The 14,141-nt window shown below is 44.0% G+C and overlaps 1 protein-coding gene across 14 annotated transcripts in view; it reads right to left on the bottom strand.

Annotated features, from left to right (window-relative positions):
* Nucleotides 1-14,141, bottom strand: part of ptprk (protein tyrosine phosphatase receptor type K) — a 122,207-nt gene that overhangs the window by 68,235 nt on the left and 39,831 nt on the right. For all 14 annotated transcript variants that reach the window (XM_023797137.2, XM_023797135.2, XM_023797134.2 and 11 more), the window contains exon 4: nt 2,247-2,325. In XM_023797137.2, the coding sequence (XP_023652905.1) occupies nt 2,247-2,325 (79 nt within the window). The remainder of the gene's footprint in view (nt 1-2,246; nt 2,326-14,141) is intronic.

Below are 14,141 nucleotides of genomic sequence, written 5' to 3' on the forward strand. Positions count from 1 at the left end.
TCTTTTCATATTGACTTTGAGGAAAAACACTGCCTGTAGACATTTTTTAATTTTCTTTTTTCAAACCGAATTTCTATTTGATTATATTCTTTAATTCAACAGCTAATTCAAATCATAGCTAAGGGGGAAGGCAACAAATTAGGTTGTATACTCCAGTGGAAAAAAAATGATTATGCATATTCTACATACATACAGAGAATGTAAATAGGAGGAATGTTGCACAGGGTTGAGCGGTCTTAGCGTCGGTCTGTCACTACGGTCTATGCAAGGTCCTGTAATAATAGGTTTTGTACATTGAAATAGTGGGACGCTTGAGCGCAATCACAGGAGTCTGAGGAAATGCATCAGGTAAACCAGTTCTGCTGTGTCTTTAAATACTGATAATAAAGCTCTCCGAGTTGTAAAAGAGAAGGTGGTGTGTATTGCTGCGATTTAGGAATCTGAGCTCGTGATCAGAAGGTGGCCAGTTCAAATCCTGCAGCCAGCAGAGTGATGTCACCATTGGGTCCTTGAGCAAGGCCCTTACACCAAGTATAGGTGTCTGCAGGTTGGAGTAGTGGCCTTATTGAAAGGTTTACGGGCATGTGGAAAGGTTTGTGTGCATGTTGAAAGGTGGGCGCATTGACAAGAATATATCGCGGGGAAGTGCGTGGAGGTACGTATTTAATTTGTTTTGGGCTTCTTAAATGTATGGCAGTAAGTGTAAAAAGTGAGACTAAATTTGCAACAGGCATTTAATAGATGCTTGTTAGTCATAGTCGTTGCCCAACTTATGTCTGGTTAATGTCTGGTTTTGTTCTGAAATGTTCACTGACAGCATTTTCCACCACTTTGACACGCCCACCTTTGCCCCCTATTCCATCCTGCAGACTCACGTCTCCCTTAACGCCCAATCGGTGCAGCGACTAACTGAATGTCACTTTGGATTAAAGAGTCTGCTATACAAATAAATGTAAGGAGTCCATAACCTGGGGTGCAGCGCAACCAGCGGTCACTAGTGAGCGAAGATGAAGCCCAAACATGCAGCCTGCTCTACAGCAGACATGTAAATCCAAATCCTGACAAGAGGTAGAAGGCAGCCCTATGAAAGACAGCACCCTGTCGCACGGAAGATACGCTCCCTCCATCAGACACCGACTGGCGACAAATAGTTATTCTGACAGCCCGCTGTATTTATTCAAAACGCCCAGTAAAGACGGTGCTGACTGAACTGAAACGCTACAGGTCGTCCCGCCACATTCCAGGTGATAAATCTCCCTCCCGTTGTTCCTAAAGGATTATGCTTCCCATCCCGAGCTTGTTGCTGAATCCACGCCAATGGCCGTCCTTCCGCGGCCATGCCAAATGTGTGTTTATTGGACCTCTCTGGATTTCGAAGAGACTAATGTCATCTGCATACCAAAAAAATGGAAAGATGGATCCTCAACCTGACTACTCGCGTTTCCTGCAGCGCCAGCCCGGTCCTGGGCGAACACCGGCCAGCTTAAGCCTCTCCAATCCCCTGGCATGTGCAGTAAAACATACACCACTTACCAGCTCTGCTCACTACTTAGTACTACCTGTCCCGGTGCTGTGACAAGCAGCTATTTACAATCCCCGGCGTTTCCCTTTTTAACACAACCGATTCATCTTCATCTGCACGTTCCAATTCAACAACCAGCTCCTTTCATTTAGATACAGCAGGCGGATGTTCAGAATGTCAACGACTCGGCGCAACAGTCTCAGACCTATACAACAGACTGGCTAACGTGAGCACACAGTACTGCTATAAGAACACACAGAATTACCCCCGCTAATGCTACGACGCGCTGTTATATTGCTTGTATACGGTATTTAATGTATGGATAAGTAATCGTTCACTATTCTGTTACTTGCCATTTGTTGTTCTTCATTGTCATATGCTATTAAAGGCTCAGTGGAGGTGCGTAATGAAGTATTCCACTGTATTTGCACTGTAAATGACAAAAAGCTTTGGAATCCTTTGAATCCTTGAATGGAGAATGTTGTAATTTTTATGGCATATAAAATAAAGGCAAGATTAAAATTAAGTTTCTCATTAGACAGCGCACCCCCCACCCTCCCTCCCCCAGCAGACAGAAGACTGACTATTATTTTCTCCTCCAAAGCCGGAGTCTCCTTCCGCACGAAGGCGACCTGTCACCCCCTTACTTATCCCTGTCTGTGTAACAAACCCGTCACAAGTGAGCTGGGAGCAGAAAATAATTACCGCCGCTGTAATTACTTACCACATGGATAGCTCAGGACCTGGATGTCATCAATCGCGATGTAGCCGCTCTTCTCATCTGAGACTGCTTCGAATATGACCTGCCGAATTTAAAGGGAAACGGGTGTTTATTTGGCGCCGTGTATTTGCTGGAAATCTTCCTTGGGGGGGCCGCGAGTTCCGGCAGATCGCTCCGATATTCCTTCTGATGGATATTTCATGGCAAATGGAAAATGCCAGTCAACTTCTTCGCAGATAATACAACCATGTCAATAAACTGATCGATGCACAGTCACCTGGGCCTGTATTTCAATGACAGTACATTGCAAGTGGCTTCAATGGTTAAACACTTGATGAAGAGTCACAGGTTGCATTGAAGGATGGGGGGGGGGGTACCACCGACCTGCGCTCCCCACCCCCTTCTGGTCACATGGCTGCAAAGCGCCAGCATCCCAGCGCTTTAATTGCTTAATGCCTCAGCTAATGCAAAAGTCAATTCTAGGGCTGCGGATCAGAGGGCCATGCTGAATGGGCCACTTGTCGTGAAAAGCAGTGACAAATGACAATAGTGCACCACCGATCCAATTATTATTATTTTATTTTTTAATTTTTTTTTTTTAAAAAGGGAGGGGGTGGCAGATAATGTAAATCAAGACCGTATTCATATTGGTTTTCACATGCTATTATCTGAAATGCTGGGGGGCGGGGGGGGACGGGGGGAGAGAATTCACAGTAATTAGTTCCCCTGAAATGGCAACGTTGGGCTATTAATCACAAGATTGACTTCAGAGAATGAGTAGCAGAAACGCGTGACGGGACCCTCTGCGAGGCGGCGGACGTCAGGATAAACACCCAGCTAGCAGATAGCGTGGCCTCACCTAGCGCAGCATCTCGCAAATAAGGAAAGCAGGGCTGCAGCACCCCCAAAAGAGAGCCCCAAAGCAGGCATGTAAAATGACACGGCACGGTTGAAAAACATGTTTTGCCTGTTTGGCTCCAACCTATTCTTACACCTTGGAACAAAGCCTTAAACGCCAAAACCAGGTGGCACCCAATGGCAAAAAGCTTTCTACAGGCAGTGACTCACGGAAATTATCCATCCTCCAAAAGCCCTGGTACAGGGCTGTAGGGAGTTAAATGTACATTTTGGCTAAAACGTAACTAGTCTCAGGGCTAAATCATGATTATATATATATATATATAAACATAATCAAGGTCACACGGTGGCATGAGATCAGCTCTCAAAACGACTGCAACTCTATCGGCACAGAAGGGCATCCAAGTGCACATTCGCTAAATTATGCGTCAATGTTGCTCTGATGCCGGGTTTGTGATGCGGGATTAACGAGAGCGGCGCGGCGCCAACACGATGAGGCGGCAGGCAGGAGAAAGCAATTTGCAAGTAACTACCATACTTTCAAATCCATTTCGTTCTTCCATCTCCCTCAGCCGGACTCTAACGGAAGGAAATAGGTAGCTGTCCATATCCTACTCCATAATTAGGCTTTAAAAAATAAATTTAGCCGTGTTTCGGTGACTTGCCCCCCCCCCCCAGACCGGCTTAAACAAAACCGGTCTTCTTCAGTCTCACATTTTCCACAAATTCTCAACTTACTTTTCCCACCTTTATTTCTCATTGCTTTTGTCTTCCTGAAGGGTCCAAGATTTCCCCCCCCCCCCCCCCTCGTCCCCCATAATTCAGCTTTGCCACACGGTCTATATAAGCACGTCACACACCGCGGGCTACCATAAATACTTGTGGATGTCTGCTCATCTTACACTTACAATTTGAGACTTGTATGGTCTGCAATTTCCACAGTTTGCTGACAGCGGGAAGCCGCCACTGTCACTACGCCAGACAGGATGCACAGTTAGGGCTAAACGCGGGACCGAGGACTGGGAAATCCAGCCCGATTTGCAAATTTATGGCTGGAAGAGAGACAAACACACACATACACACAAGGACAAAAGCATTAAAGATGCAGTCTAGTAGATACTTGTGATATAGCTAAGCAGACACCTAGCTGGAAAGATGTATGGATGGATGGATGGATGGATTGACAGACGGAAACCCAGAATGATTCAGGTGACCTTGTGGACAGAACTTTGCCGCCATCACAGTACGAGGCGGAGGCCGCAAGTCAGGCCAAATCCTTTCACTTGAAGAAAAGCTGCGAGCCATCAGTTTAGAAGCCTCCCTCGCATCTCTCCAAGAGCATCGACACTGAGGCAGCAGGATTAATGCTCGCTGCTTCCGCAAATTTCAAGCAATTAACACTTATTCTGAGTGTTTTTATTTTTAATTATGGGGGGGAGGGGCGTCTGTTAAATGACTGATAGGTTGGCCATGGCGCTTCGTTTCGGGCCAACAACTACCTACAAAAGTCATCTCTCCCTGTGACATTTACACAACACATGCCAAGTCGGCATTTCCGAGAAAAATGGAGGCGAGCCTAATATATACAAAATATCTTTACTGTCCGCTAACAAAACCCGAGATCATGAAGCAAAATTACGAAAATATACAAAAACGCTCTAGAGGCTCACGGTCATCAAATGATCAGATGGTCGTCAAAAGATGGATTTTGAAGGGGAAAAAAAATCCGCACATATATATACAAAATATGTTTTGGTTACTTCAGTGACATTTATTCATAGCTACTTAACAGCTGGATAGCTAATTGGACCTGCGGGATACTGTTCTGGAGCCATTTGGGTCAAGTATCAATGGTCAAGGGCAAAACACGCAAAAACTGACCGACGGGATTTAAGCAGAAAGCTTTCAGGTTTTATTCCTGCTTTCATAACCACCCTGCTGCATGTTTATGGTGATAAAGTTAGTTCATAACCTATTGGCAACACTTTACTTGACAGGGCACAGGTACTCAGTAAAAACTCAGTTACTACTGAAGTACAAATTATCATCAAATGAATGAACAAATAGTCTAGATAAGAGATTAATGATTAATGATCGATTCGTTAATGATTAACAAATGTGAGATCAGTATGCAACGTGTTATTCATTACTTGGTTCTTCGGCAGTTAAAGGTTACAGAATTAACAGATATAGTAACAAATATAGTAACTGCTTAAAAGATGCATTACGATTCATCAATGATGAATTAACATGAGATCAGTATGTAACTAGTTTAGTTAGACTTAGTTTGTGGTTAATTAATACATAAGTAACAGCATAATACTATATTAATGGTGGCTTATCAAGTGTTACCAATAAAATATCAAGAGGCGTGGGGGAGGGGTGGTGTAATAATGTCTCAGCTAGAAATAATAGAGAAGAAGAAAAAAAAACATGATCTTTGGTCAAAGATATTCGACTGCTACGTGCGAGATTCGTACAATCAGTGGAAATTGTAAGAAATTGGGGTTGCGGATGAAAAGAATCGTGAGGGGTAAGGTGACGTGCACCGGAAACAACAGTGCGGAGCACAGCGGCTCGGATACTCTGCCCCAATGTCACCCCCACGAGCAGAGCCGGCTCCGGCAAGCCCTCCAAACAACCAGACGCTTGACAGCTTTTTAAGTCGGCATCAAAATAAAGCAGCCCGTTTCTTCCCAAAGAAAGACTTCCTGAGTGACAGTTACAAGAGGCCAAGATCGGGACAGCAATAAATATATGTATTTTTAAGAATACACACACAGCTCATGAATTATATGCTTGTCGCACGCAAAAACCTGTCTGGGAGAGGAGCAGTTTCGCCGGTGAAATCCCGGGCTGCCGGGAGAGGCAGTGTGGCTGTTTCCGACATGTGTGTCACCGAGGGTTTGCCAAAGCAGGCTCTGCTAAGAGCAGAGAATGCCCTCCTCTTAAACACAGAAATGCGATTTCCCCAGCGTGATCTGGACTCTCTGGTCACAAGCGCACCTATTTAAAACACAGTACCTAATGCAAAGAGGCAAAAAAGTAACTTTATTTGTTCCATATACCCTTGTACATAAAATAAGAAAACTACCAAATGTTAATTCGTCGAGCTAATTAAATGCGTATTTTATCGAATAAGATGTAGAAGGGAAAGACAGACCGCATTTCCCCCCCGGAAACACCAAGAGGGTTAAAATCTGTGAGCCCGCACCGAGCAGATTCTCTGCTGTTGGGAACACGGCCCCCCCGAGACGTGGGCGTGTGGGAGGATCGGGTACTTTGCCATTTTGGGGCTGACAGATGGGTCGAGGTGGGGGGCGGGGGCAGCAGGGATGGCTGCCTTCCTGCCTGCGCCGAACGGGCAGCCGTTTGCGGAACCTGGCGCGCAGGGGCTGCCAGGGGAACCACGCCCGGGGACAGACGCTCCCACACCCCCACCGGCGCGCCTGCGATTCCCAGGCGGCGGCACCGGCCACCACAGGTGTGGAGTTTCCCCAGGTAAAGTTCAGGCGAGGCGGCGGAGTCCCGTCTGCCAGCAGCGTAAACAAACGCTGCTGAGGTACGCAAAACGTTAATTACGCTACTTGTAATGGATATACGCACTTGAAGTAACAAGCTACACATTTTTTATGAATTTATCATTTCCAAGTTAGCTACACGCTAATTTCTTCGGGCTCAGGAAACATCGATTTTTTTTTTTTTTTTACTCATTATTTATTTATTTGACACAAATCTATACAACCCATGGTGACCCGTAAAAGCAAAAAAAAAAAACAAAATCAATATTTTGATCATTTCAGGGCCTGGTTTCCTCTCCTAAGGGCACAAGCAGAAACAATTAGCTTCCACTGCAACAGATACAGTAATGAAAAGGGATTGATCACTATGCTCTGCAATTCCGAGAGAAGCATCTGTCAGGGTTTGAGGTGCAAGCAAGGAGTCTAAAACTAATTAGGTGAAACATCACTTGTGGAACCACAACTGCATCTTGCAGCTAGACTTGGAAGCAGCACGCTTAAAGATCTGGTTGCCTATGACTGCCAAAAGTGTGTGTATATATATATTATATATATATAAAAACACCTTTCACAGTCAGAAATGAGCACAATACTGCTGAAACACTCAAAGGTTTAAGTGTTTTATGTTGCTTCCTGCCCATTTTTTTTTTTTCGTACTGTGACTGAGTAAAACAGAATTTAATCAACTGCATGCCCCAGTTTGTAAGAAGTGGTGACAAGAAAGATGACCTTTAACTTAAAAAAAAAAAAAAAAAAACATCAATACTGGACTAACTTTATCCTGAAAACCGAGGGGCTACCGTCTATGCGTCGGTGAGAAGGTGTGTGTGCGTTAAGAGGAGTTGCACATGGCGTACATCAAGGCACAGCCCATCTCCTCATTTTTTTTCCATCCTGACACTGCAATATCCCCCGAGGTGAGGAAAGCTAGACGCGGCTGGCGTTGATTACAGTCTTCAAAGCGCCCAGTCTACTGTATACGCTAAAATTCAATTAGCAGGCGAATTCCAGTTCAAAGTTTCAATCAAGTTCCCGCAAGGGCGCCTCCAAGGAATTGGCTAGCCGAACACCCCCCGACTCCCAGCCAGCCACCCGCCCGCCCCCCCCACCCCACTCAGATGCTGCTCTCGTTTCACCTGCCACAGGCTCAGGAGAACAAACGGGGAGGAAAAAAAAAATTAATAGTAAGAACTGAAAGGGGGGAAAAAAATGTTTCTGTCATTTGCATTTACTGCACAGATCATTAGCACCACGCTCAGTAAGTAAACACTGTCGGGGAAAAAAGACAATTGATATAAATGTGGAGGGAGAAACAGCTTTTTATTATGTCGCAAGCAGTGGGGGGATCCTATTTATTATTTGTGCTGCAGTGTAAGCCAAGAATGTTTCTCTTAAGGGGACACCCCCTCCCCCACACAGAGCTCTTTATATGCAAAGGATCAGGTGTAAAATGCATGTATGGTCCCAAGGAGCCCTACAGATCCTCTCTCTCTCACGCAAGATCAAGAGGTCCCAATGAGCCGATGGATCGATTGCAATCCATGGTTCCAGCGGTGACATGTTTGCAGGGGCGATCTCGAACCGCTCAGGTCACGCTTTACTGCAAAGCTGGAGGCTCTGTGACATTGGGACAGGAGTGGGGGGGGGAGGGGGGCGGGGCACAGAAGCACATCTACATTTTAAAATATAACTCTGCCCTGGAGTTTAACACGAAAGAAATTCACATTGTAATTTCCGTTTCAAAGCAGAGTTTAAAATTGTGAAGCACAAGGTAAAAATCTGGCTTAATTTCACTTATACTTTTCAGTATAAATGCACACATTCCATGAGCTGAGATGATAAGTCACTGTTCCCAGTGATCTTCAGCACTGGTCATTCTGGAGGCCAGCTCATGCCGATACTGGCTTTTTCAGACTGTTGCACAATCGGTGGAAAGCTCAAATTCCCAAACCGCAATTCACTCCCCCCACCGCGCCGACGCCATTCCCGTCCTGCGGGTATTTATCAACATTCCTCACCGACAGCATCATATTTGTCCTTCCAGCAAGAACATGGTGGGTTGGACTCCATATAATGTAAGAAATAAAAAATAATTTCCATAATTATCAGTCATGACTTCAGAAGTGACGAAAGGCACAGAGAATACCCAAGATAAGGGGCGCCGCGTGAGGAAGGATCCCTACAGACAGACGAGGAACAAACAAAGACGCCGTGAATTCCAATGTGTCTGCACAGACGCCCTCAGCCGGCACCAGTGTTATGAACTCCTGCCGCACAAAGCCATGATATCAGCACGGCAATATAGCGCCTTAACAAAAGGCACCGGCGGGGTTACTATGTTCCATCGCCCTCTTAAAGATGCAGCCGCATGTTTTGCTTAAGCTGCTGGAGTTCTGAACGCTCGCACTGCACAGAAATGACATTTACCCTGGAACGGGCCGCTCCGGGCCTCTCGCAAGCGTTTAAGGCCTTTTGCTAACTCTCATCCATCCGCCAGCTTAATATGCAAGTCCGCTCCCCTCCCCCCTCGACTGTCAGTTCTACGAGCCGTGACTAAGTGCGTTTAACATGTCAATGTCTACATTACGTTTATCAATTTCACTCATAGTGACACCCTGGATGCTTGCTTATTCTGACAACCAATAACTTAATGCACTGCTGTCGCTGCAGTCGGTCTTCATGCATGGACAGCAATGATCCCCGCTGGTTACAAACGTTCCTAGGGATCAATAGAGAGAAGACAACAGTCAAAGCGGATAGCAGAGAGAGCATCTAGCCAGGCCTGTCATGCATTGAGCCTGAAGATAAAGCTGGTGTGTGCAGTATGACGAGGGAAGCATTTAGCATGTATGCAATCCAGCATGAAACCATCCGCCGTCTCTCACCTCCCCAAGCCTCCCCATGTGCACATTTTCACACTGAATTTTTTTACTGTCTGCTTGAAGCTCAGACACTTCAGGCAGAAAAAATAAAGGTCTAATCCAGTCATAAATAAAATCGAGTTATGAGCTATTCAACTAGGACATCAACAGTCAGTTTTCTCGTAGAATCTAGCAGCTGGAACTTGGATAAGAGGATGTTTGATACTTTATCAACAAGCAGAGGTTCATCAAAGTATTAAACAGGTTCCGTGAGCAGAAAGCTGAAGGACGTTGCCAGATTCCAGCCAGTTCTTATCCTACAGAACAGGACACAGGAAGCCAACGAGGCTTCGTTTACATAGCTGGACTCAACACCCAGTGAGGGAAGCCATTAGCCTTTTTGATTAAACTCTTAAATCATGAACCATAAACACAAGGCCATGTCTTGCCCTACAGCCTAGCTGAAACTCAGTTAGCATGAACTTTATAATGTTGACATGAGGGGGATGGGGGGGAAACAGAAAAAAATATATATATTCCCCAAGTCCCAAGCTGACCTTAATTGCAAAAATTGCAGTTCAGTAAGCTGTAATTCAGGGAAGGAAGCTGTCGGTTTTACGGCTCCTTGCCGGCCAGCTTGGGGTCCGGATCACGACGACAGCATGTGGTTAATTAAAACGGACGCGTGGATTGGGTTTCTTCATAGTGCAAAATACACACAGAAGCACTCAAATCCAGAATTATACAAACCAATACGGCGCTGAGGGTAAAAAATGTACATAGGAGAATTCTGGATAATTGTGTCAATGTTGTTCCAATTAAAGAGAAAAGATCCAGGGAAGCCTAACAAGGTACCAGCTTCTTCCTTACCTGCTTTGGTTGATATTAGATTGGCAAAATCAGCTGAATACAAATGAGAAAAAGCCTGAAGCAGGAGCCACATGCTAAAGTGGATAACATGCTGGCACAGGTTTTTATGTTGATTAGTTTTTCCCCTTGGAAATCTAAGGGGAGCAAGTATTAATTATAAAGTCTTCTCCTGCAAATGACACTTAATCCCCAGTGCGTTTAGTCCTCTTCCCCACCCCCCCACCCCACCTCTGGTGTTTAAACTTGCTCGCCTCTCCGCAGAGGTTCCACTGTCACATGTGCGGTGACACCAGCTGCCAGCTGGGTCATTTCTGAGCATAAATACAATATGAAATGTAGCGGCGTAGCGTTTTACGTGCCACACAAAGGTCCCGCATTAGCCTTCCTCTAAAACACATCACAGAGTAAATCACAAATGAAAAATAAGACAGAAGTAAGACATTTCTTTGAGGTGGCCATACTGTGAATTCAAGAGAAGCCATCGGTGACATAATACAAAGAGTCTGCTAACAGGAAAAAATAATGTTAGCATTAGCGCCGTGTACGTCTTGGGTTGCCATAGTACTTTCACAGTAACTATAGTCTCCCGACATTCTGAAGTGCTCTATACTGCTGAATTGCCCCCTCAACCAAACCTTTCCCCTCCCCACTCATTCTGTAGATGTGTGTTTTTCCATTGATACACTTTTAGTAGCCAGATGTGTGGGACAAGTTTCAATGCCATGTCTGACATTCACACAGCCGTTACCAGGCTATTAAACCCATAAAGTGTGTGTACACCACACACACAGACCTGTACTCGTATCTTTGTGGGGACCATCCATTCATTTCTATGGCCAAACCTTAATCCCAACAATGACAACCAGAACCCCTACCCAGCTCAAACCTTAACCACAAAGACTTTCTATTTTGTTTAGTTTTTGGATTACATTCACAGATTTTTTATAAAACTGAATTTCCCCTTGAGGGGCCCAAAAGAATGCTCCCCACAACATCGAAATCATTTTATAAATATAATACAACGTATTTCTGACCCACACACACACACACACACACACACACACACACGAAAAGTCAACACAAAACGCCACTGCATGTCTCAAAATAGATTTCCCAATATTTATATTTGCAAGAAATGACACAGGGGATGAAAAAACTCAAACCACAAGGCAAATTGAGTGTAGAAGGCAAGTCACCACAAAGTAGCCTACTTGCCCAAGAGATTAAGTCTGGGCTTCCTCTAGACCCATTACATATGTTCCACAAGAGGGCAAAAGCACGACAGGCGAAATTGCCGAAAACTGGAAGGAAGAAAGAAAAAAAAAAAAAACAGAACATCTAACATCCCAGATAAAAATCAGAACTATATATGTATCACATGTATTTTACAATATAAAACTAATCAAAAGCAAAAGCATCAAAAACGTTCACCACACATAATTAGTGTCTTAACAGGGCGTGATTTTTAAACTGATGGGGGGGGGGGGAACCAGATTCAAAGAAAATCATACACAAATCACTTGGCAGAAAGACGGTTCTACTGAAACAAACCTGAATGAGGCTCAGTGGAGATTAATAAAGCATCTGAAGGTGATTATCAATTCATCATCTAACGAATGGCTGATGAGGCAGTGTCATTAACTGCTACTTCCCCTCGAAGACGCAGTCATTTCAGTTACATCTCCAATGGGTGGTTTATGCCATACTAGAGCAAAAGGGCACCCACCTCAATGTCTTGGTGACTTCTGTATCAAAGCCAACGGCAAAATGACGGTTAAATCATGGCAAAGCAGATACACAGCAGCCGTCTCTGGACAAACCTCTTAGCATTCTGACCGCCCTATCTATCGACCATCTGAAAGCTAGTAATTCCAGCTTGTTGGGAGCAAAGGGCAGTCAAGTCATTTTTTTTTTGGTCAGGTAAAATTGACTTGTATATAACCTGCCCGTTGCCACACAGGTCACACTGCTCAAACCCCTGAAAGTCCCAGCCAGGGAGAGAGAAACGTACAAAATTTCAGCATCTGAAATGGCACAATGTCATTCAATAAGCTCTCTGGACTGCTACATACTTACATTATGGATGCACCATAACCTCTTAACTTATTTTTCAGCACCCGCATTTAATCTAATGAGAGCTGTGTGGTTAGATCGGTCTAGTCATTGATTTTCAGCAGGCCGGCAGGAATCACACTGCCCCTGGACAGCAGGACAGCATGCTAAAGGCTAAAGGGGTGAAGCAGCTTCAGTCTGGACCCTTTGATCACTTTCAGACGGTCAGGAGGTGCAATGCTACTCGCTGCCTACATTTTTTGCTTAATCATACTAGCAATAATTTTTTATTTCTTTCCAGTTAAATTCCCTGTCCCTCCTTAATACAATGAGTTCACGGTTCTCAGTCTGGCACTATTTCCTAATAACATAGTACAGTAATTTCTCATCACTCATGGAGCATCACAAAAATTAACCAGGTACCAAGATTTGGTTTTAGTGTTGAATAAACTACTATATGTGAAAAAGGATCAGCCAAAGTGTTCAATTGACAGAGGATTATTATGCATTAATAAGGAGTCCAGCCCATGACAAGATCTGGCTTGGCTGGTGTTTTATTTCATGCCATCAAACCATCTAGATATTTCACCCCAGTATACGGTGGTATTTTAAAAAAATTTAAATAATTCTAAATACCAGGGTATACTGTAATATCGTCATATCACCCATGGCTATAAGATAAAAATGATATATATCATGGCGATGTTTTAATATCACGGAAATAAATGCATAAAAAGTGGCCACACTAACTAAAACGAGGGAACACATTAGTAAAATGTGGCCACGATATGTGTCATTTATCATTGTCTGAAGTGCTTAATGCAGGATAATGCAGACAAAGATGTGAATGGCTACCAGTGACAAATGAACAGGACATCAAACATTTGATCTGCAGGCCAAAGTCTCAATATACGTTCTTATTTGTATCCAAAATGTGCTAAACTTACGCTTTTTTTTTTTCTTTTTCTTTACCTAAGCATACTGCAAATCACCAACATAAATGGCAGGTTCAGTAAACGATCAGCTGCAGGCCACATAATTATAACATTTAGCCACATAATACTAATGGAGAAATAAAATATATAACATGCACACAGATCAGATTTTTACATTTCTCTGTGGTCAATTTTTAAGTTCCTGAAAATGTATTTTTCAGGAACCTAGAACAAACGGTCTAAGGCAGCCTCTCTCCAGCACGGAGCCATGTTCTGGATGTACCCCGCCCCACCCCCACACCCCCCCAGTGCACACTTCAACAGTGCTCCAAATCAGTCACCATCGAGACTGATCCGAGACCAGCCGTCAGCAGGGACCTACTGACGTCACATGACCCGTTAAACTAATGAGTTGTCATATAGTCAGTGTCTTGTAACGGATTGTTTTGCACAGTAATATTTTAAGACATAAAAGTTTAACAATTTCACAGTTTCAGCAGAAATCCTAACAGCAAAACCCAAGTTTCCTAAATCCAGAATTCTTCCATTTGGCAGCCCTGAACCTGCATAGTTGTATAAACTACGAACACAAAATCAAATCCCTTTCGGGGAGGTTAATGCAGGGAACAAGCTACTTGAGTTACTATAATATCCCTCATTAGGCTGGTTTAATTGTCTAGTCAGCCTACCTTAATTTGGCTAATATTTCTGAAGCTAGATAGTGTTCATTAACATGGAATTATGATGATTAATGGAGGATTTTGCATTTTGCACAAAAACACAATGTTTTGAAAACATTTA

This window comes from Paramormyrops kingsleyae, chromosome 19 (assembly GCF_048594095.1).
Source record: "Paramormyrops kingsleyae isolate MSU_618 chromosome 19, PKINGS_0.4, whole genome shotgun sequence".
NCBI classification, from domain to species: domain Eukaryota; kingdom Metazoa; phylum Chordata; class Actinopteri; order Osteoglossiformes; family Mormyridae; genus Paramormyrops; species Paramormyrops kingsleyae.